This window comes from Canis aureus, chromosome 1 (genome assembly GCF_053574225.1).
Source record: "Canis aureus isolate CA01 chromosome 1, VMU_Caureus_v.1.0, whole genome shotgun sequence".
Classification (NCBI taxonomy): Eukaryota; Metazoa; Chordata; class Mammalia; order Carnivora; family Canidae; genus Canis; species Canis aureus.
The window spans coordinates 5,313,192-5,340,284 of NC_135611.1; the positions used below are offsets into that span (position 1 = coordinate 5,313,192).

The window sequence follows — 27,093 nt, forward strand, 5'->3', positions numbered from 1 at the left end:
ATAAAAATGAAGAGTCTTGATTAGGGGAAAACATTTTTAAATCACAAGAAAAGGCCTCTTTACATGTACTACGATGGCCATCACCAACGTCACGGCTGTTGGCCAGGATGGGGAGAAACTGGAACCCTTGTGTATCGCTGATGGGAATGTAAAGTGATGCAACCACTTTAAACAACAGCTTGGCAGTTTCTTAAGCTACACATAAATTTGCCATAAGACCCACAAATGCCATGCTTAGGCATTTAAGGAAAATGAAAACATATGTTCCATGTGAGGACACAGACATACATGTTCAAAACAGCATTATTCACAATAGCCAAAAAGTGGAAACAACTCTGATGTCCATCAAATGGTGAATCTCTGTGGAATGGAATACTATCCATGAATACAAAGGAATGAGGTACTGATACCTTCATAACATAGATGAACCTCAGAAAAACTGAATTAAGTGCAAAGAACTAGGTGGGAAAGACACCTATTGAACAATTCTATTTATATGAAATGTTTAGAAAAAACAAATGTGTGGAAGTAGACTCATGGTTACCTGGGGCTGGGGCTGGGAAAAGGCAGTGAAGGTAGACAGGCAAGAGAGATCTTTCTGGGGTGATAGACATGTTCCAAACTGGATGTGGTGATGGTTGCACAATTGTAAATTTACCAGAAGTCATTGAATTATATGCCTAAAACTGAGGAGAGTTTATGCATGCAAATTATGCTTCAATAAATCTGTTAAAGACTAACGATTGCTGACTGGAACCCAGTAATCTGAGACCACATGGGCTGGAGGATGTCTGGTCTAGCAGGCTGCCTGCCCTTAGAACAGAGGGAACTGTTTGCCCTCTTTATATGGGCAAGAGCCATTGTCCCCAGTTTCTGGGGGGATGACAAGAGATTTCCTCTGGTCCCTGGAAGATGACAAACATGAAACAGAAAAAAACGATATAATTCTGTGGCTTGGCCCGCAACCCCTCCATCACCATGGCTCACAGCCCATCCTTTTCAGGGTCACTGTGCATGCTTGGAGTGAAACACCTAGCAGGTGGTCCTGGGATCAGCAGGGGTTTGGTAACAACAGCTGCAGACCATCTTTTGGCAGGGACCCTTGGGGGTCCTGGGTGGCCAGCGGGCATGGGGAAGGGCAGAGAAGCAGCATATCCTCCTGCAGAGAATCCCATGTTGAAGAGTAACTGTTTTCACCAAAGGAGGGCTGAGACCCTGCTCTTTCACCTCTACATCTTTGACACCAAAGTAGTGGCACTTATAGAATGAATGAATGAGTGAATAAATGAATGCATGAACTCCTACCATATTAAGCATTATTACAGAACAATGAGCAAGACTGTGAGATCACAGAAGATGAAGAACTTGCACTTCTAAAGTGGTTCAGGGTAGCCCAGGCCTGTAGTTCTCGGATGTCTAGCATCACAGCAGCTGATGAGACCAGAAGCTTCGGAGGATACCAGAATTCTGAGATTGGCTTCTCTTGCAGTGATTCATCTTAAATAACAATGCCTTTTTTTTTTTTTTTTTTTTTACTATCTCTTTGTAATGGGCAGTTGTCTTAAATCAAATTAGGAATTTGACATAAAAAATAAAAGCACCTGTCCTTCCTCCATCTGGATATAATATTGTAAACAATTTGGTGTCTCTTTCCATCAGTTTTTGTGTACATGCAAAAATATATGGTTTGGATTTTTAAATGGTGCCCCATATGGGACATAATGTTTTGAAACCTGCTTCTTCATTCAGTGACATCTTATAAGCGTCTGTACCGGTCAAGACTCTTTCCATCATAAATGACAGAAAACCAGCGCATGCTTGCTAAGCCACAAAGGGGCAACTGAAAAGTCAGGTGCTCAAATCAAGTCCTCAGGAATCCTTCCTGGAGCTGATCATTCTCCTGCAGGTTCTTCCTGGGTGGTCCCTGGTGCCTGCATCCACAGACCCTGACCACCTGGGGGTGGGGGGAGAAGCTCTCTCTTTCCCACCAGTTCCAACAAGAACAGAGTCCCCTTGGCTCTTGGTGGCCCTTTGGGGCTCCACCCTTCTGGTTGGGGAAGGTGCCTGCTGTCCTCAGCAGGCTCACCTGCCACTGTCTGTAGACATCAACCCTGGGGACTGAGAGGGAGAGGGCTGATTCCCTGAAGAAATGTGGAGTGTGTGCTGACAAGGGAGGGGAAAGTGGGAAGTTCTTCTCTGATCCCTCCCCTGTCAACATAGACTTCACGTCCCAGGTTCTGGTGATGGCATATGTTTTCCACTTAGGGGTGAAGGAAGTTTATCTAACCGATCCCTACTATCCACATTGGGGTTTCTTCCCACTTGTTATTGTTATAAAGTGTATTGTAAGGGAAATCCTGATGCATCAGCCTTGCCCAGTGCACTCAAGAATGCCGTACTCTAAGTTGTGGTAAAATGGTTATTGAGCTTTATAAACCATATGATCTGAGGACTCTAGGCAAGATCGTAATTTTTTTTTTTTTTAACCATCCTAACTTCTATCCCTTCACATTCTGGAACCCTGGCCTCTGGTTGTTAAAGGATTCCTAGAGATACCTAAACCCTGATCCCCCACCCAGGCTGGCTCAGATACAGGATCGCCTCTCCTTCCTCTCCAAACACAACTTGCATTTTAAAACTAGGGCTGATCTCACTTCAGATAAGAACAAAGTAAGTACATGGATTCAGGAAAATCCAAATGATGACGCCGTTTGCCTTTCTGAAGTGTGGAACGTATTTGAGGAGAGATTTTTTTTTTTATTTTATTGGAGTCGGAAGTAGGACTATCCATTCTTTTCTTCACACTTACCCTCCCTCACCCCACAACCTGATAACAAGTGAACAGAAACACGCCGTCTTCTGAAGGGTGGCCTCCCCTTTTCTGTGGTTCACCATCGGGCAAACATGGCAGCCACTGTTGGGATGGGAAACAGAGACAGATAGTAGGAAGGCATGAGTTAAAATCTTGTTCCAATGATAACTTTTGCAAATGACTGGTAAGACAACAAAATGTGTGAAACTTTCTTGGCCTGTGGCAGGATATGTCAACAAACAATTGTGATACATATAGAACATTTTACATTCTCACTTCTAGAGAGGACTGTTCCAACATCAAAACAGGAATTGATCTCAAGCCTAGAAGCAGGTGAGTGGCCTCTAACACTGTCGCTGCCACTAACAGGTCCTATAAAAGAGGTCATGCCCTTTTCTATGAAATACTCCATAGTGGCATTCACACGATCCACCTGCCAGGTTGCTCAGAGAATCCTATAAGCTAATGTATGTGAATATATCAATTACTATATTAAAAACAGGCATATTTGTTGTTATCCAAGTCCTTTTAGGAAGAAAAATATTTTTACAAGCTCAATGTATATGGAAATGTAGCAGAATCATGCACTAAGAAACCTGTCTGTCTAGTATAATCAAAGTCGGAAAACTATAGAATTTTATCTTTTTCCCCCCTAATAATGGCCTATAAGTGAAAATGCTCATATTTTTTCTTGGTGACAAGTTCAACTGTCAATAGATGAGTTCAGAACCCAAAGGATATGTTCAAACATATTCCTAACCCTGTGATGTGCTGGATTGCTCAATTTAGCCTCAGGAAATCAGAAAGAAATATTTATGTGTTCAAAGAACTTTTTCAAGAAGAATTCCATGGAGATTCTCAAAGTTTTCTGACGTTTCACTCCTTTCTTCAGCAGATAGATACTCCTTTGTTTCGGGTACCAGATAAGGTGCTGGGATTACAACATAAAATGAGACAGTGCTTAGCCTCAAGTAGCCTCCAATCTAGTGGAAGAAATAAATGAACTAATACAGTCTAGTCTAACTTCTTATTTAAAATGAGCAAACCCTGATCACATGCTGCATTTCCTCCTCTCCGTGGGTGCCTGAGGCCTGGGCACAGGGCATGGGTCCTGGACTCTAGGACAGGGTGGCCTGTCATCTGCTTGCAGACCTTTCTCTCGGGTGGCATGTGGAGCAAAATTTCCGTCTCCTTCAAGTCAGAGGAAAACCACTCCATGTGAATGCAGCATGGCCAGAGGGATCGCTGTGCCCAGCCATTTCTAATATTATGGCTCATTTTCATAGTTCAGGTAAGGGAGTAGGTGGAAGTAGTTCTTGGATTTCACAAAATTTTTTTAAGGAGTCAGAGCCTATTCAAATCAATCTGATGTGAAGCAGGCGCCGGGCCAAGCCACTCCCCAGCTCTGCCCATACCCCTATTCCTGACCTGCGGTCCCCCTGCCAACCCCACGAAGGCTGCCAGTCATTCTGAATCATGCAGCACAATTGCAGAGACGTGCTGATGGCACCAACGTGCAGCAGGCAGGGCTTCTGGGAGATGAGACCTAACTTGTTTTTCTTGGTTCATGAAGCCAAAGCTTCACATTCTGTTGTTAACGCAATTATGGATGTATTTGTTTGTTTTTTGCAGCTCTAGGGGAATATCTTTAGCATCAAGTGTACAGCTGGCCTATGAGTCACCTATATGTGAATACCCCAAAAAGCCCCCTTTGGACAGGTAATTCAAAAGCCTCATGCCCCTGCATGAGGCCCCCGGGGGACAAAAGGTTTGGGGGGCTGAGCTCTGGTGGACTTCAGCGCCATCCACCTCTCCATGGCTTTGTGCAGTGTGCAAACTGTACAGCAGGATGGCAGCCTGCATCGTCCTGTGTTCTGAGGATTTTATTTTGGTCTAGCAAGTACTGTAACTTCTGTGTTAAAACAATGCTGAATATTTAAAGGATCTCTTTATTGTGGGGTTATAATTTTGTTCTTCTGTTTTTTTCTTTATAAAACGCCACAAGAAGTGTGATTGACATTCTTAGAACCTTAACAACGGTAAAAGCTACCTTTGCAAATCACAATGTTGTTAACTCTGATTTCAAGTTCTGTTTCCCTCCTGTGATTTTGATCCCAAGGTTGTAAAGCATAAGTGATCACACGTCCTTACCTCATTTTTCCTTCTTTTCCTGCCACAGAACTCCAGATTCTTGGGAAAAGGAATCGACTTTGCAACATCAGGTCAAGATTTTAGAGCAATAGCCTCTGATGTCTTCCGGGCTCCACAATTATTTTGTTTTGTTTTTTTTTTTCCACAATTATTTTGAAATGATATGGCCAGCTTACCAAAATCCTCCCCGCAGGACTTCTGTTGGGGTGTACCCTGGGAAGCAGGGTGGCAGTGGCAGGAGGGACTCTGGCTCACATCACTGCTATCTAAGTGACCCCCAGATCTGAGTGTCTGTTGCATCAGGGAACACTGGCCCTATACCTTAAGTGCTCACTTGGTGGCCTCTGTTATTTTGATGTTTCACAATTTCTAGAGACTTCTACCAGCAAGCCATGAAGGTTAAACGGTAAGTTGCAGAATGTGCAAGGTTAAGAAGCCAGTTCCCCAGGGACATCACTGAGTGCTTTATCAGGCTGGAGTAGTTCCTGTAATTCCTACACCCAGGAATGGAACTTCGTTACAGACCAGGCAGGAGGGTGATCTGCTCTGGGCTGGAAGGGAACCAGCTAAGAATAAGCTTTCACAGCGAATGCATGAGCCACGGGGGGGGGGGGGGGGGGGGGGGGAGCCACGGGGGGGGGGGCAGCTTCCAGAGGCCTTCAGCTGTGACAGTTCACCTCCCAGGACACCACCCACCTCGGACCCTCCTTAGAGGAGAAAGCCTTCCAGGGAACAGAGGAGCAGCCCAGGGTGGGGTGGAGAGGGCTGGCAAGAACCAGAGACAGCTCTGATGGCTGAGGCGCCCGCCTATTTTATATAACGACTGGGATTTTGGAAGCTGCTCCCCCAGATGATGTTACAAATATACATAAATACAGATTTAGCGGCATTTAGTGAACGCTTGCTCCCCCCCGCCCCGCCCCAGCCAGGGTAAGCGGAAACGTTTCAAGAGTGTGGCACCCGCCGTCCCTGGCGTCGGTCGGCATCCTGGGCCACGGCGGTGGTTAGGAGGCTGCCCGGGAAATGTGTGTGTGTGTGCGGGGTGTCGCCAAGACGTCCGCATGTCCCAAACCCTGGCTCTAGGCACGCTGCGGGGGGGGGGGGGTCTCACCCCCTGGAGGTCCCGGAGGAGACCCAAGTTGGTTTCAGAGGAGGGAGGAATCTCAGGGAGGGGTCAATGGGGGGGGGGGGGACAGACTGCCGCCGGGAGCACCCAGGGATGCGGGGTCTGTGGAGAGCTCGGCTCGGCCGCCCAGGGAGGAAGGGGGGCGGAGGTCTTGTCTGAATTAAAGATGTGTTACTAAGGGAGCCAGGAGTCTGAACGGCCGGGCCGGGGCCGGGGGGCTTTTAAATCTACGCGGGTTCTGCGGATTCTGTTTAAGAGGGGACTGGTCTTCTTGCGGGAGAAAAAGGTGCAAAGCAAAAAGTGGGAAAGGTGGTGGGTGCGGCGGGTGGAGCAGGGCGCGCGGCGCGCGGACACCCCTGCAGCCTGCCCCCCCCCCCCGCCGCCGGGCCGCCGGGCTCCCCCTCCCCTGGCGTGGCCTCTCCCCCGCGCCCCCTCCCCCGCCGGGCCGGCCGGGCCGCGGAGCCGCCGGGAGAGCGCGGGGCGCGGGCGGCGGGGCATGGCGCGGAGGCGCTGCGGGCGCTGCGGGCGGCGCGGGCGGCGCGGGCGGTGCGGGCGGTGCGGGCGGGGGGCGCTGCTGGCCTGCGCGGCGTGGACGGCGGGCTGGGTGCTGGCGGCCGCGCTGCTGCTCCGCGCGCACCCGGGCGTCCGCTCCGAGCGCTGCACGGATGAGAAGAGCCGGCGCATCCTGGCCGCGCTGGTAGGTCCCGCCGCACTGCCCGGCGCCGCGCTCCGGGGGCCTGGGGCCGGGACACCCTCCGCGGGCCCCGGGAGCGGGGCAGTCGGGCGCGGTCGTGGCACCGGCGGTGGCGGGGGGGGGGTCCCGACACGGTGCGTGGGATGCCCGGTGCGTGCGACCCGGTCTCTTGCCCGCGAGTCCGTGGGCGCGCGGAGGGGTCTCTCCCCTTTCGCCAAAATTGGTCCTTTGTCCCAAGATAGTGTTCCTGCCCGACCGCTCTCCCGCCGCCCCCGCGCCCGCGCCCGCGCCCGCGCCCGGGAAGTTTGCAGGTCTGCTCGGGGCGTCCCGGCCGCTGCGGCGGGGCTCGGGGCGGGGAGCGCGCCTCGGCCTCTCCGCCCGTCCCCTCGCTCGGCGGCGCTTCGGGATTCCAGCCTGGGCGCGTCTCGCCAAGCCCCGCGCAGACCGGTGGAGGCGCCCCTGCCTCCGCGCGGCCGCTGGGGCCCCAGGCAGAGCGCGCTCGGGGGAGCGGGGCCCGCAGACTCGCGTCCGGCGGTCAGCGGCGACCCCCTGCAGGCGTGGGCCTGAGCGGTCCCGGCGGGCTGGCACTTAGAGACGCAGCCTCCGCGGGCAGCTGCCCCGTGCGCTGGGCCCAGGTGCTCCTCCGTTCACTCCCAACGTTGGCCGCTCCTCGGTCTCTCCCCGTTTGGTCCGGAAGATCATGCACATTAGGAGACTGGGATAAGGTAGGAATCCCCGAAAGGAAAGCCGAAGAGGTGAAGACAGGGGCAACTACTGTCCCGTTGGTTTCTTATTCGAGGATTCGCTTCCTAAAACAGTGACCATCTATCTAAGCATTTGCTGTGAAAAATTATCTATTTTCTAAGAAATCCTCAAAAAACGATGGGACGTTCACAGTCCAATTGCTTACGTATGAGTGGGGGTTTTGAGATTGTAGGTTTTCAAATTTTCATAGCCTAAAAATTAAAAAAAAAATTAGGTGAGATTGGAAAAATTGAAGAAGTGAGTGAAACATACAAACTAAAAGAAATATTCCCGAATTGAGTCTGACATGTGTCATTATGAACTGATCACAATGCCAGTGGGACCCTCATCAATGATCCCCTCCATCCTATCTCTCAGTCATCTATTATCAATCATCTATGGACGGTGACACTGAAGTTCTATCAAGTTTTCTTTACCTTGCAACAATTCATCAACTTTCTCAGCTACCCATACAAAAATTCTCTTTACAAGGCTTTCTTTCCCCACCTCTGTTTTTGGGGGACTGATTGACTCATTTTAATGAAGAAAAATAGCTTTTTTTTTTCCCCCAGGATGGAATACCTGTTTACAAAAATAATATAATCTTTTACATTGAAATAAAAATGCTATTTTCATTTATTTATCTTTGGTGAAGTGGGAAAAGGACTAATGGAAATTATATGGCCTAATATAATTTAGGTAATTGCTAATCATAACTTTCCCAGCATTCTAGCTCATAAATTAAATCTGATTCTGGTTAGAGGCTCTACCAATATATCTCTAATGGCAGCCAGCTGGGGTTGTTTTGAATCTGACATGAAGCTGAAGATATGGGCTCTGCTTCCGAAGGCTCCCAATCTTGCCTATTGCCAAAAGAACAATTTGAAATACTGCCTCTGTCTATCTTCCTGGAGATCATCTGGTGTTGTCTCTGTGAACAGATTTTTTGAGGAGCGTCATCTGGACACCCTGTTCAAGGCCGTTATTCCTCACAAGTGCTCAGGGCTTGGCTTTCTCTCCCTCTCTTCCTGCCTCGTCCCCTTTCACCTTCCCCATTCTGGATTTGTGGGTGTTCGCTCTGCCCAGCACCCTGGCTCACTGTGTTCCAGCACTCTGTGAACTAGTGCGGGTTTGACAGCACCTCGGGCTGCACAACCCAGATGCTGCTGGGCCCTGGCTGCCACGCAGAGGCTGGCATTGTAGCCGCCCAGGACTCAAGCTGAATCGACCCTCTGTCTCTAGGCTCCCAAGCACTTTCAATTCATTCTGCCTGGCTTTTGTCCTTAATAAGAAAACTGGCTGTGATTTTCCTGACTGCTCTCCAGACCCTCATTAGCTTTCCCTCTGAATACCAAGCACAGAGGGCGTCACTGCAGCCGAGCCAGAGAAAGCCCTCTCCCTCCCTGGCAGAGCCAGGGGAGCCCTGAACTCCTGCTGGAGTCAGTACCTCGAGGTGACTGGTACCACCGGTGGCCCAGGGAGAGCCTGTAGACACAGGTGCAGAGCTTCAGGAGCTGGGAGCCGGGCCTGCTAGCACCACCTCACGCGGCACCCCGGCTGCCCAGGGAGCTCAGCACACTTCGTGGCCCTGGAAGAGGAGAGATTTGGAAGGGCCAACAGGACTTTTTCCAAGGAGTTGAGCCCTGGACCTTCTAGCTTTGGATTTTTTGAGTCAGACTGCTGTGCTCCTTTGTGCTGTGGCTTCTCAGCACATCTCATAATCGAGACATCTGTAAGCCATCTTTGACTTCTCTGTATGGTTTCTAGAGCCCTTCTTTTCTAGTGAGCTGTGTCAGGGCCCATCCCAGGCTGGTGAGGGTTATACTCACCAAGCCTGGCTCCCGGTTCTGCAGGCAGAGCTTGTCACACAGAGGCAGAGAGATAGATGCTGCTGCTGTGCTGTGCTGACTCTGGGCCGGCCCTGGGCTATGTAACTTTTCCTGTGTTTGTTCACTTCATCCCCTCAGTAACCTCTGCGAGGGATGCGCTTACATGATCCTCATGCCACAGATGGCAAAACTGAGCCTCAGAGAGGTAGTGTCATTTATCCTGATTCACACAGTTGGTATGTCGTGCAGCCAGTATGAGACTCCTGACCAGTGTGACAGTAGAGACTCCGTGACAATAGGTGGCTTCCCCAATGATGAAAACCCTGAGTAACAATGAGGTATTTTTAATCCTTCCACCACACACCATTTTCAAGGCATCTCAAAAATATTCTCACAGGCTCTGTTAGTCAGAAGGCTTAACTCCCTTTTGGCTCTTTAGGTCTTGATGTGATTTAATTTAGTTGCCTCCAGTGGAGATTGCTTTTTCATAGGATAGGCTTATCTTTCTTTGCTGTGGTAGAAACCCGTGGCCCCAGGGGGACTACAGCATCCAGAAAGATTTTGTAGCAGGGAATGACTCTATTTTCCTGAGTGCTCTGGCCATGTTTGTAATGCGTATCTTCTAAGCCATCCAGGGGCCAAGAGGGGTTGCACAGTAGACTGGCTAAATGCTCGGAGATTCTGCAGTGCACAGCTAACTGCTCAGGAAAGGAGTTCTATCCTGTGCTATGTTGCTCACTACGTAGAGACTTCATGCTCCTTAAAAACAGAAACAAATACACAAAAGGAAACCCAGCCCTTAGGCATGACCTTTGAGACCCTGTCAACAGTTTCCCAGACTCAGTGGACAGGTTTTGTTTTTGCCTGAGAACCGTGATACAAGCTGGAAAGATTCTAGGAACAGCCGCTAAGACATTCCTCAGAATTGAGAATTCTAGGAGTGTGCGTTTGTGTGCATGCAGACAGTCTGGAAACACAAATCCACCCTGAGTTTAAGTAATTAAAAAAATGCCAGTCCACTTCAAGGAGACTTTATTAACTTTTTTTTCAGTTTATTTTAAAACATGATACCTGTGGATTTTGTATGCCTACACATTCGGGCACAGAAGTGCACGTGTCTTCATGCTAGCAGCTCCTCCTTGTATTCAGAGAAAAGTGATTTTAAACACGGAGTTAAAGTGCATAAACCACTTTTATTGAGTTAAAACATAGCTACTTCAGGAGGATGTGCTGCTCATAAAATAAGTTCACTATTGTCTCTACCATGATGGCAATTTTTAATTAGCTCGTAAACTTGTAATTTGAATTTTAAATTCACTGTTTTGTTAAAAAATTCTAGGTGAATTCTTCTCCCTGTTTAGGAGGCACAGACATGCAAAAAAATCCTGCAGACTCACTCCAACACTGGTAACCAGCATAGCTGCAGTGGGTGAATTTTACGTTCTGTAAGAGAGTAGGAACTGAAATGCCAAAAGCACATCATCCTAAAGGATGGTGACGAGAGCAGCTCTGTAGTCACCACACCGTGTATACCCTGCTCTAGTGTAAACTACCCCCTATGATGAACAAGGTGACGGGGTACCAGAAGTTTGGTCATAAACCTGAGACCTCCCCTATGGTAGCTGGCAGGCCCTCTGGGGTTCTGGGCACCTTCCTCCACTTGGGGCCTTTCTGATGCACGACATTGCACCCCATAAGCCATGCAGGAGGCGCACTTATACCTTAATGTGTTAAGCTTCAGAAAGACACCCCAAATAACATTCCCCTCCAAAAGTGATAGGCTCTATGATCAATTCGATGATGATACCATTGTTCAAAATATCTTGTAACTCCTGTTGGGAATTGCCATCCAAATTTGCAGGGGCAAAACCGTATAGATTTTAATTTGATTTAAACTCAATATCATCAGTGCAGGATAGTTTTGTAGAAAACACTGTGCTGTGGGGAGCCGGTGGGAGAGAGGACAGTGCAAGTGAGTCTGTCGGACTGGGAGCTGGGGGCGGAGGACAGAGACGAAGATCCCCTGGGGAAGGCGGGTTGTCCCCTGGGGAAGGTTGATCTGGCTCTTGCAGGGTAGAAGCATTTTTATCTGGCAGTGACATGGCAGTTTTTCATAGGACAGCTCAGTCTGTCACACACAGTTACTGTACTAACTTTGCTTTCCAAGCCCCTGAACACACCAGGCTACTTTGCAACTCTGGCTCTTTGCACAGCTTGTTTCCTGCAGTGGAACTGCCCCCCCCCCCCGCCCCCCATCTGCTAGGCACACTGCAATTAGGCTTTCAAAATTGGGCTCAGGTGCATCTGTCCAGGAACAGGATTCCCTGCCCACCGCACCCCCTTCTGCCCTCCCCCTTCCCCCACCTCCTCTGCCTTCTAATGGCCAGGGCTGCAGAGGGTAGGAGAGAAGTAGCATCCACTGAGACAACCCGGTCCTCTGTATCTGTGACCTTGGTTGACCTTCACAGGTCTCCTGTGACCCTGTATCAGCATGGTACAGACCTGGACAGAAGCCACCAGCTCCTAGGTCTGCAGAGATGGGAAGCAAACCCGGGGTGCCCAGAGCCAAGTGTGGCTGTGAACCTACCCCTGTACAGGTCATACTCAGCTCTCATTCATGAGTTTGGAAGGCAACCACCTCTGTTCTGTGAGCTCCTGAGCTTGGTACCTATAGTTGGAAAGTGGCTCAGCTCACATAGGCCAGGTTAAGTTGGGAGAGAAACTTTGTTGATTTGAAGGTGGCCAGGTGTGGCCCAAGTAGCAAGGCCTTGTCCATTCCCGGTCCCAGAGGAGTGGAGCTGTCTTATGAGCCCACAGTTGTCTCTCCTGTGGCAATTTCAGCCACAGTTAGGGATGAAAGTAAAGGCCCTGGGCTGTTGTGATCGATGCCTCCATAGTCCCCGCTTACAGTGCGGTCTGCCTCTTCCCTTCTTACCCTGGCTTCTCCCAGGATTCTGAAGCTCTCGGCTCAGGACTCACCTCCTCCCACCAGACCGGTTCTGTCACCTGCTTTTCTTTTCCTGTTCTGTACTTCATACAAAAGCACTTTTTATTAGACTTTAAATGTGACAACACTCCAAAAATGTCTATGGAATTGAATCAAATGATTTGGAATCATGCAAAAAGGAATTTGGGGGCTTTATAAGGACTTTTTTTTTTTTTAAAGATTTTATCCATTTATTCATGAGAGACCCAGAGAAAGAGAGAGAGATTGGCACAGAGACACAGGCAGAGGGAGAAGCAGGCTCCATGCAGGGGGCCCGAAGTAGGACCCGATCCCAGGTCTCCAGGATCACTCCCTGGGCTGAAGGCAGGCATTAAACCACTGAGCCACTCAGGGATCCCCGAAATTTTTTTAAAAATGTTTTTTGATCCGTTTTACTGAAGAAATGTGAGACTCTGCGAATACAAGATAGAGTAGAAAAAAAACCACCAACAAGGGAAATGAATGCCTCCCACATTATTTCCATCATTCATATCTTTTTTGCTCCTGCTTATCTAGAACACTTCACCTTTTCATCCCCACCTTCCCTCTGAGAATATTCTGAGAGGTCTCCGGGAGTCTAAGTCAGCTGCTATTTCTTACAAGGGGCAAAATGGAAGCAATTCTGAGCAGAGAGTGAGTGACTCAAAGGGTCCTGATCTTTTCAACACTCATTTCTTGACCCCAAAGCTTGGAATTAAAAGGATGGCATTTTACCAGCATTGTGTTACGTTAAATTGCAAGATGAACACAGCATCACGTGTGTTTAACGCAGTTTTGTGGGTGTTCATTAACACAGCTTAATCACGGGTGTCTGCCAAAGACAACAAGGCAGCCCAGCAACAAGGTGGTCAGGTCAGATTCATGACCACACACATCCTTGTGTTTGGTCAGTGTGACACCCCCACCACCCAAGAAAGCCCCCAGAGGAGAGATGGCTCCTTGGAGCCTCCTTCAGCAGAAAGCCCCAGGATCAGGTGAGATGGTGTGGCCTGGGTCTCTCCGGCTCTTGTCCAGCTAAGGCCTGAAATGGTCCCGAAATTCCATATACCTGTTTTAAGAACTAGGAGTATTTCTTTTTAATAAGCATTTTGGGGGCAGCCTGGGTGGCTCAGCGGTTTAGTGCCGCCTTCAGACCAGGGCGTGATCCTGGAGACCTCGGATGGAGTCCCACGTTGGGCTCCCGGCATGGAGCCTGCTTCTCCCTCTGCCTGTGTCTCTGCCTCTCTCTGTCTCTCATGAATAAATAAATATAAAAAATAAGCATTTTGGTAATGCATGCTTGGAACAATTAAACTAGAGTATTTATAAAGGTCCACGGTCCTTTATCTAATGCTTGGGGACCAGGCGAGTTTTTTGAAGTCAGGCTTTTTTGGGCATTAGAAAAATAATATTAATCATTTACTTTATATGTTGCATATGAAGCAGAACCAGTAATCAAATGAATCATTCTGCAGTGTAAGGTATGGAAATTCACACCGAGTCGAGTACATTTAGACTACAGATTTGCAACTTTTCAGTTGGGCTTTGGTACCACATGAGTCTCAATGAGTCATGAAAAAGTTGTAGTTTTCAGAGCTTTTAGGAGTTTGGAATTGTTCATATACCCAGGCATTGGAAGTATGTTGTCTGACTTTGAGCTGCTTATGATACAAAGGGGGCCAGCATGAAGGGACCAGAGTGTCTGGAAAGCGTGCAATCATATAGTTGGCCATTGTTGGAGGGCCATGTTGTGATGCCTTGTGCTTGAATAAATGAATGGTTTTCACATACTTTTCTCAGTCCGCCTGTCCAAAAACCGAGCAAGGGAGGCAGACTGGTGATGCAGGGAGGGAGTCAGAGGCTCAGAGCGGTGGGGTAGTTTGCTCAGGATGTCACGGCAGAGCCAGGCCAGGGTTGGAGCTTTGTGACTCTTGGCCACATCCCATGGTCTCTACTGCTCTTCAGCTGCAGCTGGTCACTCAAGGCACTTGTAGCGCACAAGATAGAGTGAAGAAACAGCGTGGTGGCTTCCCTTTGTCTTATCATCTGGTGAGAACGAAGGGGAGCCCCTGTCTCCTGTGCTGCAGAACTTCTAGGAAGAAAAGACACATCTGTGGGGGAACAGATGGAGGGAAGCTCCTAATAACAATGGGGTTAGGGGTTTAGGTTTCCTGAAATTTTTTTTTAAGATTTTATTTATTTATTCATGAGAGAGGCAGAGAGAGAGGTGGAGACACAGGCAGAGGGAAAAGCAGGCTCCATGCAGGGAGCCTGATGAGGGACTCGATCCCAGGGCCCTGGGATCATGCCCTGAGCCAAAGGCAGATACTCAACCACTGAGCCACCCAGGTGCCCTTAGGTTTCCTGAAAAATTAAAAAAAGAACAGAGCAACAATGCTCCATTTTACTTTATTCTGCTCTAGCTCTGCCCTCCCTCCTGTCCTCGTCCTGGCAGGACCAGCAGCCAGGGCCTGGCTCGACTGTCTTCTCAGGGATGTTTATAGGTGGTGGTTGTGTGTGGGGGAGTCACTGGGTCCCCTCGTGTGGCACCCATCCTGAGAGCTGCTGAAGTTTAGGAGAAAGCCCATCTGAGGGCTCCCGGACCCTCCTCCCCGCCGCCAGGCACCCAACACGCCCTTCACTTCCAGAAGGGGTCCTGTGTTCCAAAAGCTTTTGTTGGTGACACAACCAGCCACGAGGCCTCTTCTAACTCCTGTGTCCTGTAGAGGATGCTCCTCCGAACCCCTGTAGTCCTTCCAGATCCCCTGGCCTTATAGGCCACACCCCTTGGTGTCACAAACAGCAGGCCGAGGGGCTGCCTGCCCAGAGGGTCGTTGCTGTGGCTGGCCCTGGCACCAGGTGAGGCTCGCTGGGGACCCACCTTCCAAGGTGTGACTTGGCCGTTCAAGTCTCCCCAGGGCGGCCGGGTGGTGGGGCCGGCGTCGAGAACCTGGCCCGGCCAGCCCTGCCTCTGCAGCTGAGGGAAGTGACACCAGCTGGTGAAAGGCCTTTCCGGCATCACGTGGCCAGAATGGGGACGGGGTGGCGGGCCCCACGTCTCACCAGGCCTCCTGATCCTGAAGACCTGGGCCTGCTTGAATAATGTGATAAATATAAAACACTCCTTGAATGATTCCACTTAATTACTCAGCCCATGACGTTCACACGCGTGGGGTTTGTCTCCACAGCTGCCGAGGAGCATCCGCGTGCAGGGACCCACCTCTCGCTGCCCAGTGACCACTCGGCCCCTCCCGCCTTGTGACCCACTGTTCCCTTCCTTCCAGTGCCAGGAGTACCAGGGCGGGGTGCTGGTGGGCGACCTCTGCGAGGACCTGTGCGTGGCGGGGCAGCTGCGGTACCAGCGCTGTCTGTACTACGAGCGGGGCAAGAAGGTGCTGCAGGCCACCTGGCGCGGCCGGCCCATCATCCTCAAGTCCAAGGAGGAGGCTTTCTCCAGCTTCCAGCCGCTCAGCTTGCCCGAGGACGCGGCCGAGGAGGGCGGCCCGGACGCCCTGGAGGCAGAGCTGCACCTGCTGGTGGCCGGCGAGGTCAGGAACGCCCTGGGCCTGGAGCTGTCGGGCGGCAGCCTGGGGCCGCTGTGGCCGGGGCGGCGCGGCGGGGGGCGGCGGGGCCAGCTGGCCAGCCTGTGGGCCCTGCTCCAGCAGGAGGAGTTCGTGCTCTTCAGCCTCCTGCAGGACCTGAGCCGGCACGCCCTGCCCGTGCTGGGCTCCTGCGGCCACTTCTACGCCGTGGAGTACCTGGCCGCGGGCAGCCCCCGCCACCGGGCCCTCTTCCCGCTCGAGGGGGCCGCGGGGGTCCCCCGGGGTGGCCGGGGCCAGGCCAGGGCCGTCAGCGACATGGCGCTCAGCTTCCTGGACATGGTGAGCCACTTCGAGGATGACTTTGCTCACCGCCTGCACCTGTGCGATGTCAAGCCCGAAAACTTTGCCATCAGGAGTGACTTTACGGTGAGTGGCCCTGGGAGGGTGGGGGTGGGCAGAGAATCTAGGAGGGGGTGTCTGCCAATCCTGGGAGACCGCTGCAACCATGTGCCACCTCCCGGCCTGGACACCCCAGACCCGCCAGAGCACCTCCCTGCGGGGGGCGTTGAGAGGATTTGAAGAACCCGCGTACCTTGCAGCACCCAGGGCGGGGAATGATAGTGAAGGCGCCTACGGCACGGGCAGGGGCAGGGACAGGGGCAGGGGCAGGGGCAGGGGACCCTGCAGGGCCAGGTTTGTCCTCCCTAATGGCTGTTCTGGTTTCTCCAAAGCAGCGTAGCAGCTTCTTAGACCTAACTTGAAAGCAAGCTCTTGCCGAGTGGAGCAAACAATCTTCAGGAGACAAGGAGCCACAGAGGATGACAAAGAAAGGTGGCCTTTGGGGGCTTTTGTACAGCAGCCGGTTGGAGGATGCTGTTTTCATAGTGCCCAGGGTCTATGATGGTGTGAGGCTTTTTCTGGTGCTTTCTTCCTGCAGAGGTTCTAGATGGTTTCCCTTCTGTGGGTAAGACTTCTAGAGGGACAGCTAGAGTTCGGGAGCCTTCTCCCAGGGGAGAAACCTGCCTGGGGGAGGTGTCTGCCTCTGTGCTGCTCTGTGGGGTAGGTGAAGTCTGCCTCCCCTCTGGGCCATGCAGGTGCACAAGGAATTGAGTGTGGTGGAGGAGCAGCAGGAGGGACTCCAGTGTTTTATTAGGAGCTAATCCCCTTCCATTTCCCTCGTCATCCCCCCCCTCCCCCGGTCCTCTCCAGCTAGGCTAAACCCAAGTGTCAGGTTAATGCCGTGGCGATCTGGGTGCCCTAACACAGGTGTCCTTACCCTGCGCTGGGGAGCATGTCGGGACCCCTTAAGAAGTAGCTGTGGGTGTGGGGTAGGCCTGGGAAGGTGGCTGTGGGGGAGGGTTCTGTTACTGCCGGCCAGGTACTACCTACTGGTACTACCTACGGCAGCAGGTAGCAGAGGAATGCCTTCTTACAACAGCCTGAAAGCTAGGAAACAAAATTTGCCCCCTGTGTAAACCCCTCTCCAGTCTAGCCTCTGTCACCATGAAGAGCGGGGCAGCAAGTTGCCCAAACTGCTTGGTCCTGACGCCTTGTCCCTGGCTGCTCCAGAGAGATTGATAAGCTGGGGTGGCCCCAAGTGTGGAAGGGAAAGAGCTGAGAGGTTCCAGAAGGTTCTGGGAAGTTCCTAGAGGGTCTGCACGCTGGGTGGTGAGCTCTGGAAGAGTTAAGCTCCATCTGCAACATCCTGAGCTCCACAAGACCCCTAGCCATGCTCCAAGCTGTGAAGGGGAGGGACCCCGCCAGCATATTTTTCCGAGGTGAAGTCCCAGCCAAGCTTCCCTAATTCATGAGCAGAAAGTTTATGTGATGGACACGAAGGACCACTGTTCTCTTTCTCAGAGAAGTCCTGGGAACCCGGGCACCCCAGGGCCCTGGGAAAGGAAGTGTGGTGTGTCCGCTCTGGCAGTTCTAGGACCAGGGCTCATCTGACAGCAAGTGTCATGGAGTGTCAGTGAGTGGAACTCAACAGGCACAGCAACAGTTGAGGGGATTGTGAAGCTGTCTGGGCTGAGTTCCCTTGGAAAGGCTGTAGGAAGGCGGCGGGGCTGACAGGTCTTCCTTGGGGAAAGGGAAACATGGCACGTTGCTGGCTTGTGCACTGCCCTAGAGTTATGCCTTCCAGTGTCTTGTGCGTAATGGATGCGGAATATTTGTCCAGTGAAATAATAGCTGCACTTCTTGCCCTGGCCCCAGACTGCACCCTGTGGACCGTGCTGGGGCACACAGGCCCTTCCTCTGCCTGAGCTCTTCTGGCAGGGGGGTGGCTGTGGGGGAGGAAGGACAGAGATCCCCCTTGGCCAACCCCACCATTGTTGACCTCCTCACAGACGTGGACATTCAAGAAGTTAACTTTACCTATGATTTCACGACTTTAAGTGAAACCCAGAAGTATGAGCATCACCAGAGGACTTGTTAGAAATGCAAATTATCTGCCTCTGTCTGCCCTCCCCTGCCCTCAAGACCTACTGGGTCCGACACTCTGGGGCTGCGACTCAGAGACTTGCAGTCCTTCACTTTCTCTGTAAGTCCCCACTTATAGGTCCTGAGAATTTACCCAGTGGTTGTAAAGGAATACCTGGGAAACATCCTTGCTTCATGCCCCCAAACCATCTCCAGCAGGTGCTCCTTTTAGCCAGACGTGTTTCCTACTTAGGAGGAAACAGTTCTCATCAGCCCCTTCTAGCCGGATGCCAGCATAAAGTCTGATGAAGATGTGAGTTAGGTGATTCCTGCAGGAATCCTGCAGGAAGAATGTGCTGATTCTCCTAACATGATTGAAGAAACCCTGTGCAGGTTTTTTGGTGGGCTTGGTTCCTGTTCTTATTTTAGATGCGTAGAGCTAATGCTTACAATAGCTGTAATCCCTTCTACACTGCACGCTAAAAATTAAAAAATAAATCTGGCTCTCCCTGGGAGATGAGAAGGGAAAGATCAGAAATGGGAGAGAAAAGTCACAGGAGCTGAAAGGACATGTGGGGGCCATGGGAGGTTGCCAGAAAGGATGGAAAGAAGGGAACCTTGGAGCCCTGACAATAAATTATATAGACGATAGATCTGGGACGCCTGGGTGGCTCGGCGGTTGAGCATCTGCCTTTGGCTCAGGTCATGATCCTGGGGTCTTGAGATCAAGTCCCACATCGGGCTCCCCCCAGGGAGCCTGCTTCTCCCCTCTGCCTGTGTCTCTGCCTCTGTCTCTATGTATTTCTCATGAATAAATAAATAAATAAAATCTTTAAAAAAAGACAATAGATTCATGAGCACAGACTTAGTATATTTTTCCTGTATTAGCTAAGGTAAATAGCCAACGTAGCTATTTCTTTTGGCTAAATAGGAGAAATGGATTAAAATTGTAATTTCTGTTTGCTGTGTCTGAATTAGTAACTAAGCAAAGCTCTTAAGTAGAGAAAACTTCCCTGTTCTTCATTTTCATTATTCTCCATATATTTTGAAAGAGATTATTTTCTCTCTTCTGTTCTACTGAATCATTCCCAAGGAAGTTCACTACCGACTGGCATCCCTCCTGAGTGAAAAACAAAAATCCCAAACTGGGGAATGTAGCTTCTAACTCTGCCGAGTTGCAGAGGAAATGGACCCCAGCCAGGGAGCCCTCTTTGAGATGCTACCCAAGGCAGAAGGAAGGGCTCACGTTTAGAGGGTGGCCTGTGAAGGCTTGTGAGACGCCACCGGCTCCAGAAAATTCATCAAGTCTTCAGAAAGCTTTTTTAATACCTTGAAGCTATGAACTGCTTGATTTGGGCAAACTCCAGGTTTTATCAGGTTTGAGATAATCCTTTTTATTATTATTATTTTTTAAAAATTCAGGTGGTGGAGGAAAATCTGCATAATGTAGATGGTATTCTTTTTACTGGTTTTGAAGCCTAGTTGGTTTGAAGCCAAGAAGATAAATCTGAAATTCCAGGGAGTCGATCACATGCTCACACTGACAGTGGTATTTAGTATTCGATGCTGTTGGATCAGGGTCCACAGGCATCAACTCTCATGCAAGAGGTTTGATGCTGCCTTTTGCAGCCATGTGTCCATCCAACCAGTCAGTAGGAAACCAGCTGACTCGGGTCACAGATACGCTGTTAGTGGACAGCATAAGTCCCGCCACCCACTTTCACCATCACACTTACAGACTCTGGGACATCAGTTCCTTCATTGCTTATATTTATGGGGATAAATTATCTGTGTCTCACAGCTTTTATAATGATGATCCTTGAGGGTCAGAGACCCAAGTGATACAGCAATGGAGGGGGAATTTATTTTTAATCCATTTCAGAGATTCTATTTTTTTTTAAAAGATTCATTTATACGTGTGTGTGTGTGTGTGTGTGTGTCTATGTGTCTGTGTGAAAGAGAGAGAAAGAGACAGAGCCAGGGGATGGGCAAGAGAGATAGAATCCTCAAGCAGACTCCACACTGAGTGGGTTGGATCCGGGGTTGGATCCCAGGACCCCGAGATCATGACCCGACCAAGAGTTGGACACTCAACCGACTGAGCCACCCAGGTGCCCCTCAGAGATTCTACTTTTAAAGCTGAAAAAGTATTTAAAGTTGAAAAATGATACTTCCAGCTATAGTTCCAGATCTAGGCTTTCACCAGCAAAAGTCCTTTTTGCAACAAAAGCCTTGCAATATGGTCAATGCCACGTGCTTGTGTAAATAAGGCAAGAGCCCTGCAGCATGGCCTGGGCTCCTCTTTCTGGCAGGTAGGGTTCTGTGATCCCACAACCTGCTGGCACCTGCACTGCAAGTGGGGAACAGAGATGCGCCAGCTCCCACTGCCCTGAGCCTTGGAGTCCTTTTGATGGCCATGTGCTGTTTTGGTTACAGGTGGTGGCCATTGATGTGGACATGGCCTTTTTTGAACCCAAAATGAGGGAAATTCTCGAGCAGAATTGCACAGGAGATGAAGACTGTAATTTCTTTGACTGTTTTTCAAAGTGTGATTTGCGAGTCAACAAGTGTGGAGCAGAAAGAGTGAACAGCAACTTACAGGTAAGCAGCAGCCACCACGTGGGCTGGGGGACACTGTTTTCTGGAGCTGCCACTGCCTTCTGTGCTGTGGCACCCCGTTCATGTGGCCTAGTCACCCCTTCCATGCCACTCAGGCTGGATGTGCTCAGTGGGGGCAGGGACTGGTGGAGGGGGAGGTGGTCATTTTTGCCTGTTGCCTGCCCCTATGGGTTGTTAGCAAATGACCAACAATGGGGGTCTAATGGATGGAGCGGTCTGCTGAGCCAATGTTGGGTTCCCCATCTCTTCCTAATGTATTACTTTTCTAAGTTAAAATTCTACTAAAAAAAAAAAAAATATATATATATATATATATATCCCTGCCCCGATTGAAGAGCAAAGGAATAGAATTTTTTTAAATTTCAGAGATTGACATAAAAACAGGTAGCTATCGGGCCGGCAGGAGGTGGCCAGGCTGTGGGAGAATAGTGCTGGTCACCGGGTAACCAGGCACAACAAATGATTGCATTTGCTCCTGCTTCACTGCTGACTAAATTCTAGAGGGCTCAAGTCTTTATTCATAAATACAATCCTAAATGTACCAGAAGAAAACTGGGAGAATTTTAGATATTATTCAAGAGTAAGGAAGGCCTTTCTGAGTTTGGACCAAAGCTCAGAGGCCGTAGGAAGAACAAGTGACAGATTTAACTATCTTGAAAGAAATCCACATAGAAAAAAACAAAAGAAAATCCCCCCAAAATATGAGCAATATTTAAAAGTTAAATGAGAAACTCTTATGAATAAATAAATAAAATCTTTAGAAAAAAAAGTTAAATGAGAAAATGGGCAACATATTTGCAGTTGTTCATACGGGTCAGGAGAGTAGAGGGCAAGGGGGGCCTTGTGCTCCAGCCGCTGTCAAGGCTCAGACAGTGCCCCCAGGATTGTCCTTCCCCACCGAAGGTCCTTTGCCATGGCTTCTCCAGGTGCCAGGCACAGCGTCTGTGGATCGGTCAGTGGGAGCAGGGGCATCCGCAAAACCCAGTCCCTGGCCTCTGTAAGGAAGGCAGGACGATTTCCATCTCCCTCAGGCCCATGGAGGTGTAATTCCCAGGCACACACCTCAATAAATCCCTGCTTGCAAACCTCCATCTCAGAGTCCACTCTCCAGGAAGTCAGTCAAAGCAAGGGGATGATGTCCTTACAAAACAAAGAGTGTCTATGAATCAATATGAAAAAGGCCAACAGGGCAGCCCAGGTGGCTCAGCAGTTTAGTGCTGCCTTCAGCCCAGGGCGTGATCCTGGAGATCCAGGATAGAGTGTCACATTGGGCTCTCTGCATGGAGCCTGCTTCTCCCTTTGCCTGCCTCTCTTTCTCTCTCTCTCTCTCATGAATAAATAAATAAAATCTTTAAAAAAAGGCTAACAATCTGATGGGAATGTGAGCAAAGGACATTAACGTGACCATTCACTGAAAAGGAAGCACAAAATGCTTTCACCCTGATTGCTAAGAAGTAGGCAAATTAAACCATTTTCACCCATTGGTTGGCAAAAATGAAGGACAATGCACGTATTGGTGGCCAGTAGGGGAGACAGGTGTTGTCAACATACTTTACTGTGAGAATATATCTCAGTACAACTTTCATGGGGTCAATTTGGCAATATGTACCAAAACAAAAAATGCACACATACCCCTTGGCCCAGAAATTCCATTTTAGAAATTTAGTTGCATGTGCAAAGTGAAAATGACATTTATGCAAAATATTTATTGCAGCATTGCTCATAATAACAAAAGTTAGTAAACGACCTCAATTTTCATCAGTAGGGAGCTAGTTAAATAATTTATGATCTATCCACACTCATGAGGTGCAGCCATTCGAGCAATTGGGAAATCTGTACAAGAATCAACGTGGAAGCCGATATTTGGTTAAATGGGAAGAAGCCGTAGAATGGTGTGTAATATCCTGCCTTTGATGCAAAGTGGGAGAGAAGGAGGAGCATGTACAGGCCTGTGTGTCACATACTCTCTCTAGAAAGACAGTCAAGGAAGGGGCCGCCTCCCAGAGGCCGGCGCAGAGTGTCTGACGGTCAGGAGCAACGTGGAGGCCCAGGACTGTGTGGTGTGTCCTTGGGAACATTTAACATTTTAGCGGATGTATCATCACTGCACAACTAAGATCATTTGTTTTTTAAAAAGAATCCTCGCCCTTGCAGGGATTGGGAAACGAAGTTAGTTACCTGTCTTCCGTGAGAAGGAGCTTTACCACCCTGAGGCCTCTGCTCAGTGGGTCCGGGCCAGGGTGACACAGAACCATAAAGCCCCCTAACTCCGCAGCTCTGGGTGCGGCGGGCCCGGCGAGAGGGACCCAGGAAAGGTGGGGGGAGCGGCCGCGGCTTCCGTGGGGTGTGAGGAGATCTGTGGCATTGGGCCTCCAGACCCTGTTGGTCCCGGGTTGCCAGGTGGCGGCTTAGTTCTTCACTCCTGCTCCTGACACAGAGGGCTTCGAAGTCCCTTCCAGCACAGCCTTTTTCTCCACGCGCGTCTCAACGGGCGGTCGCGTGTGCCGGCCGCTCGTCACCCGCACGTCACCAGGCCCCGGGCCAACCCTGTCAGGTGGTCATCGCGTGTGGTGACCCTCTTAGGGGTGAGCGAGCCCATCTCAGAGACGCAGTGGCGCAGCCCAGGGGTCGCTGCCGGGGACTCCCTGCTCCCCTGTCTCTACGGACACCCAGACCCTCCCCTCTGCTCCGGGGCTGGACGGAGCCTCGACTCCCTGTGCTGAGTGGTTCGGGGTCTGGAGGGGAGGCCGCTTTGGGGTCAGGCCCACGCTGTGGGAGGAGGCCTCCCTGCAGCAGGGGAGGGTGGGGCCGGGGTGCAGCGCGCTCTAACCGCCCTGTCTGCCCTCCCACAGGTCATCTGCGACAAGATATTCCGCCACTGGTTCTCCTCGAGTCTGGGGAGCTGGGCCATACCCTTCCCACTGCAGCGGCAGTTGCGGGACGCGGTGCAGGAGTGCGCCGACCCTTGGAGCATGGCCCGCAGCCCCCCGAGAGCAGCCTCTGACGTGTTCTGGAAGCTTCGGAGTCTCCTCCGAGCCACGCAGAGGGAACTGCAGGAGGCAGAGAAGTAGCTGCTGCCGTGGCCTTGGATGGACCCCCTCCACATTGTCGTAAGGAGGAGACGGTCCTCCCTGCAAATGCCCCCCCCAACCCCTCCACGAGCCGTCCCTGTGCTCTCCTGACGTGTGAGCTGCTGGTGCTCAGCCTTGGGAGCAAGGGATTCCAGCTGGCCTCCCTGCAAACGTGGCTGCATTTCAAAAAGTGCACACAAGCAAGTACAGGTGTTTGCATAGGTGCACTTGCATGCGTGTGTGAGCGTGAGCATGAGCATGAGCAGGTGAGTGCGTGAGGCTCTGGGGTAGAGAGAGGTGCTTTCCCCAGCCTGCCCATGGGGACAGCTTGCCTGGCTGGAATTTGGAATTAAATACAATAAAAAAAAAGTTGCATCTTTAGGAAACATAATGTGTAAGGAGAGGATGTGTAAGGACAGCATTTAGCAGTTTGCATTTGAAGAAGTTTTCGGACAGTGTTTTAGGGAGCACCTGACTGCTCACCCCAGTGCATCTGCCTTTGGAGCAGGACTTGCAGGCTTGTTTGCACTATGTTGACTTGCCCTGAGGATTGGAGATAGTGCAAGTGCCGAGGTTAGGCATGGACTTCGGGCAGGGTCAGAGGCTGACCGGCCTGTCCATGAATGAATACAGAGCCCTAGGTGACACGCCATGCTGGCAGGTGTCCTCGAGCCCTAGTGAAGCTCCTGCAGGAGCTGAGACACGAGGTCCCTCCTGGGACAGGTGGATGAAACCGCCGGGAACCAGCCAGGGATCCCCTGGGGAGGGACTCCTTTCTACGGCACACCCAGGAGGAAGCTGGTGTGCCACACATAACCGGCTGGTCAATCGAGAAAGACGCTAGGAGAGGAAAAGGAAATGGTTGATGGCTTACAAATTGAAGACGACAAAGTGATCTGAAGTTTAAAAATCCCAGATTGACGAATTCCAAGCTATTTCTCTTTTCCTTGCCCTGCGCCTTCCGGGTGCAGACAAAAAGGGGCTGCAGTCTTGTGTTCATTTGGATGCATTTCTCCAGGTGCCAGCTGGTCTGCGTTCTGTGGGTCCTGAGCACTGTTGTGTGAATGCCTGTGGTCACCTGCAGTGCCCCCCCAACCTGTCACTACTGGCAGGGTTCGTAAGGGCCCTCCGATCCTGCATATGGATGCCTCACCCTGCATTTGTAGTCTTTGGCAGGAGGGAAAACCTACGAAGTCCCCTCTGTGGCAGACCTACATTAAAACTGAGGTTTGATGTACAGCCCTCGGACTGGTAGATTCTACAGGAAAGGAGAACCGGCTCTTGTCTACTGAGCAAAGACTCTGGCTCCTCCAGGGCTGTGCTCTGCACAGCGGTTTTCTGCAGTGGAAATGGTCTCTTTGAACCCGCGAACCACTAATCAGCTTCTCTGCAGCAAGATTTCCATGAAGTCAGGCATGAAATGAAGGGTGAGCAAGCAAGGGAGGGGCAGGGGTTTTGCGGTCTGTGTTCCTAAAACAATTGGCTTTTGCAACGTGACAGCAAAGAGGTCTCCTGTGGGTTGACCCTGGGATGGCAGCCCCTCATTAGCGCGGGCTCTGAGCCATCTGGCTGGGCAGCAAAGCTGGCTTGTGAAAGGGAAAATGTTCCTTTTCATTTAGACCAAAATGGAAGCAAATGTTATTGTTTATCATGGAGACTATGCAACGTGTAATTATCCGACACAATGGTGTTCTTATTGCTGAAAACAGCAGTTTGAGCCTTATGCCCTGTGTCTGACCACCTCATCTATCTCTCTTTCTCTCTCTCACACACACACACACGCACATGCACACGCACACAGACACGAGCCCTCCCTTCCCATCCCACCCGGCAAATTCCATGAAATGCCAGTGACTCCTAAACTATCTGTGGGTTTTGTTTTAATTTCAAACCCTTGCAAAATAATGCTTGTATATAATACAATGAACAAATTCTGTTGTGTCAGTATTTAACATTTTTAATGTGACAAGTGAGATTGTTTCAGGCTTATCTGGTTGAGCAACTGCCCTACTTGCAGGAAAAGGTCTCCATAAATGATTTCTGTGTTTTGTTTTAATAACACGCAGAGTAGAAAAAAACTCTCCTAAGCTGTGTCCTCAAAGAGGAGTAGGTTCAGCAGATGCAGGCTCTTCCTTTTTAGGTTTTACCCAAATCAATACAGCTGGTGCATCAGAAGTTGGTTTTCACCATGTATCTTGATAACATTATAATTGAAATTATCTTTTGATGAAACGACTCCAGATTGTAGGCCCTGTACAGTTCCAGTGGGCATGCCGTAACTGCACAGAAATTGTGGGTGGCTACGGACTGTGTGATAAAAGCCAGTCAGAAAGAGGTCAGATGGCCCCCTGATGTTACAGGGAGGGAGTAGCAAGCAGTTCACAGAGGTGCCACCTCCCAGAAGTCCTCCAAGCCTGCCTCAGCAGCATGCTCAACACCAGCCTGCCCAGCTTCCCGGGAACACTCAGGATGAATGCCTGGGATGTTAAATTATTGGAAAAACAGCTTTTGTTCTTTTTTTTTTTTTTAATTGATTCAGAAGCTGTTCTTTGAGCAGTTGGGGGTGGTGGGGGAGTTTAGCTGGAAGTTTTTCTTTTTTAAGATTATTTATTTATTAATTTGAAAGAGAAAGCACAAGCAGGGGAGAGGGGTGGAAGGAGAGGGAGAAGCAGGCTCCCTGCTGAGCAGGGACATGATGCAGGACTTGATGCCAGGACCTTGGGATCATGATCTGAGCGGAAGCAGATGCCTCACCAATGGAGCCCCCCAGGTGCCCCTGGCTTGAATTTTCTGAATCCAAGGACCACATACAGGAGCCGTTACTTTTCCTGCCTGGGCCCCCACCTGTGGGTGAACACATGCCACCCTGGATGGGAACACGTGTAAGTTGTCTCAGCTTTTGGGCTCTGGAATCCGAGCACAAGTCTTCAACATTGGCCCAAGGCCTGACATTGGCCTTAGCCCTGCTCCTTGCATTTTCCGGGTGGAGCGTACTTTACCCTGCTACAAAGCGTTGGAGCTGAGCTTCCCAAGAGATCCCACGGGAAGATGGGGACCGGGGAGTGCACATGTTTGCTGAGGTTCCCATTTGAGTTTCCTGAGGGGGCAGCTGATCAGGA

General features: G+C 50.5%; 1 protein-coding gene across 1 annotated transcript; it reads left to right on the top strand.

Annotated features, from left to right (window-relative positions):
• Positions 1-73: 73 nt before the first annotated feature.
• On the top strand, positions 74-25,921 carry DIPK1C (divergent protein kinase domain 1C). Its single transcript, XM_077869214.1, has 7 exons — positions 74-153; positions 4,445-4,531; positions 5,337-5,369; positions 6,348-6,786; positions 15,606-16,289; positions 20,721-20,885; positions 23,756-25,921. The coding sequence occupies exons 1-7, from the start codon at positions 74-76 to the stop codon at positions 23,972-23,974; spliced, it is 1,707 nt and encodes a 568-aa protein (XP_077725340.1). The 3' UTR covers positions 23,975-25,921.
• Positions 25,922-27,093: the final 1,172 nt, after the last annotated feature.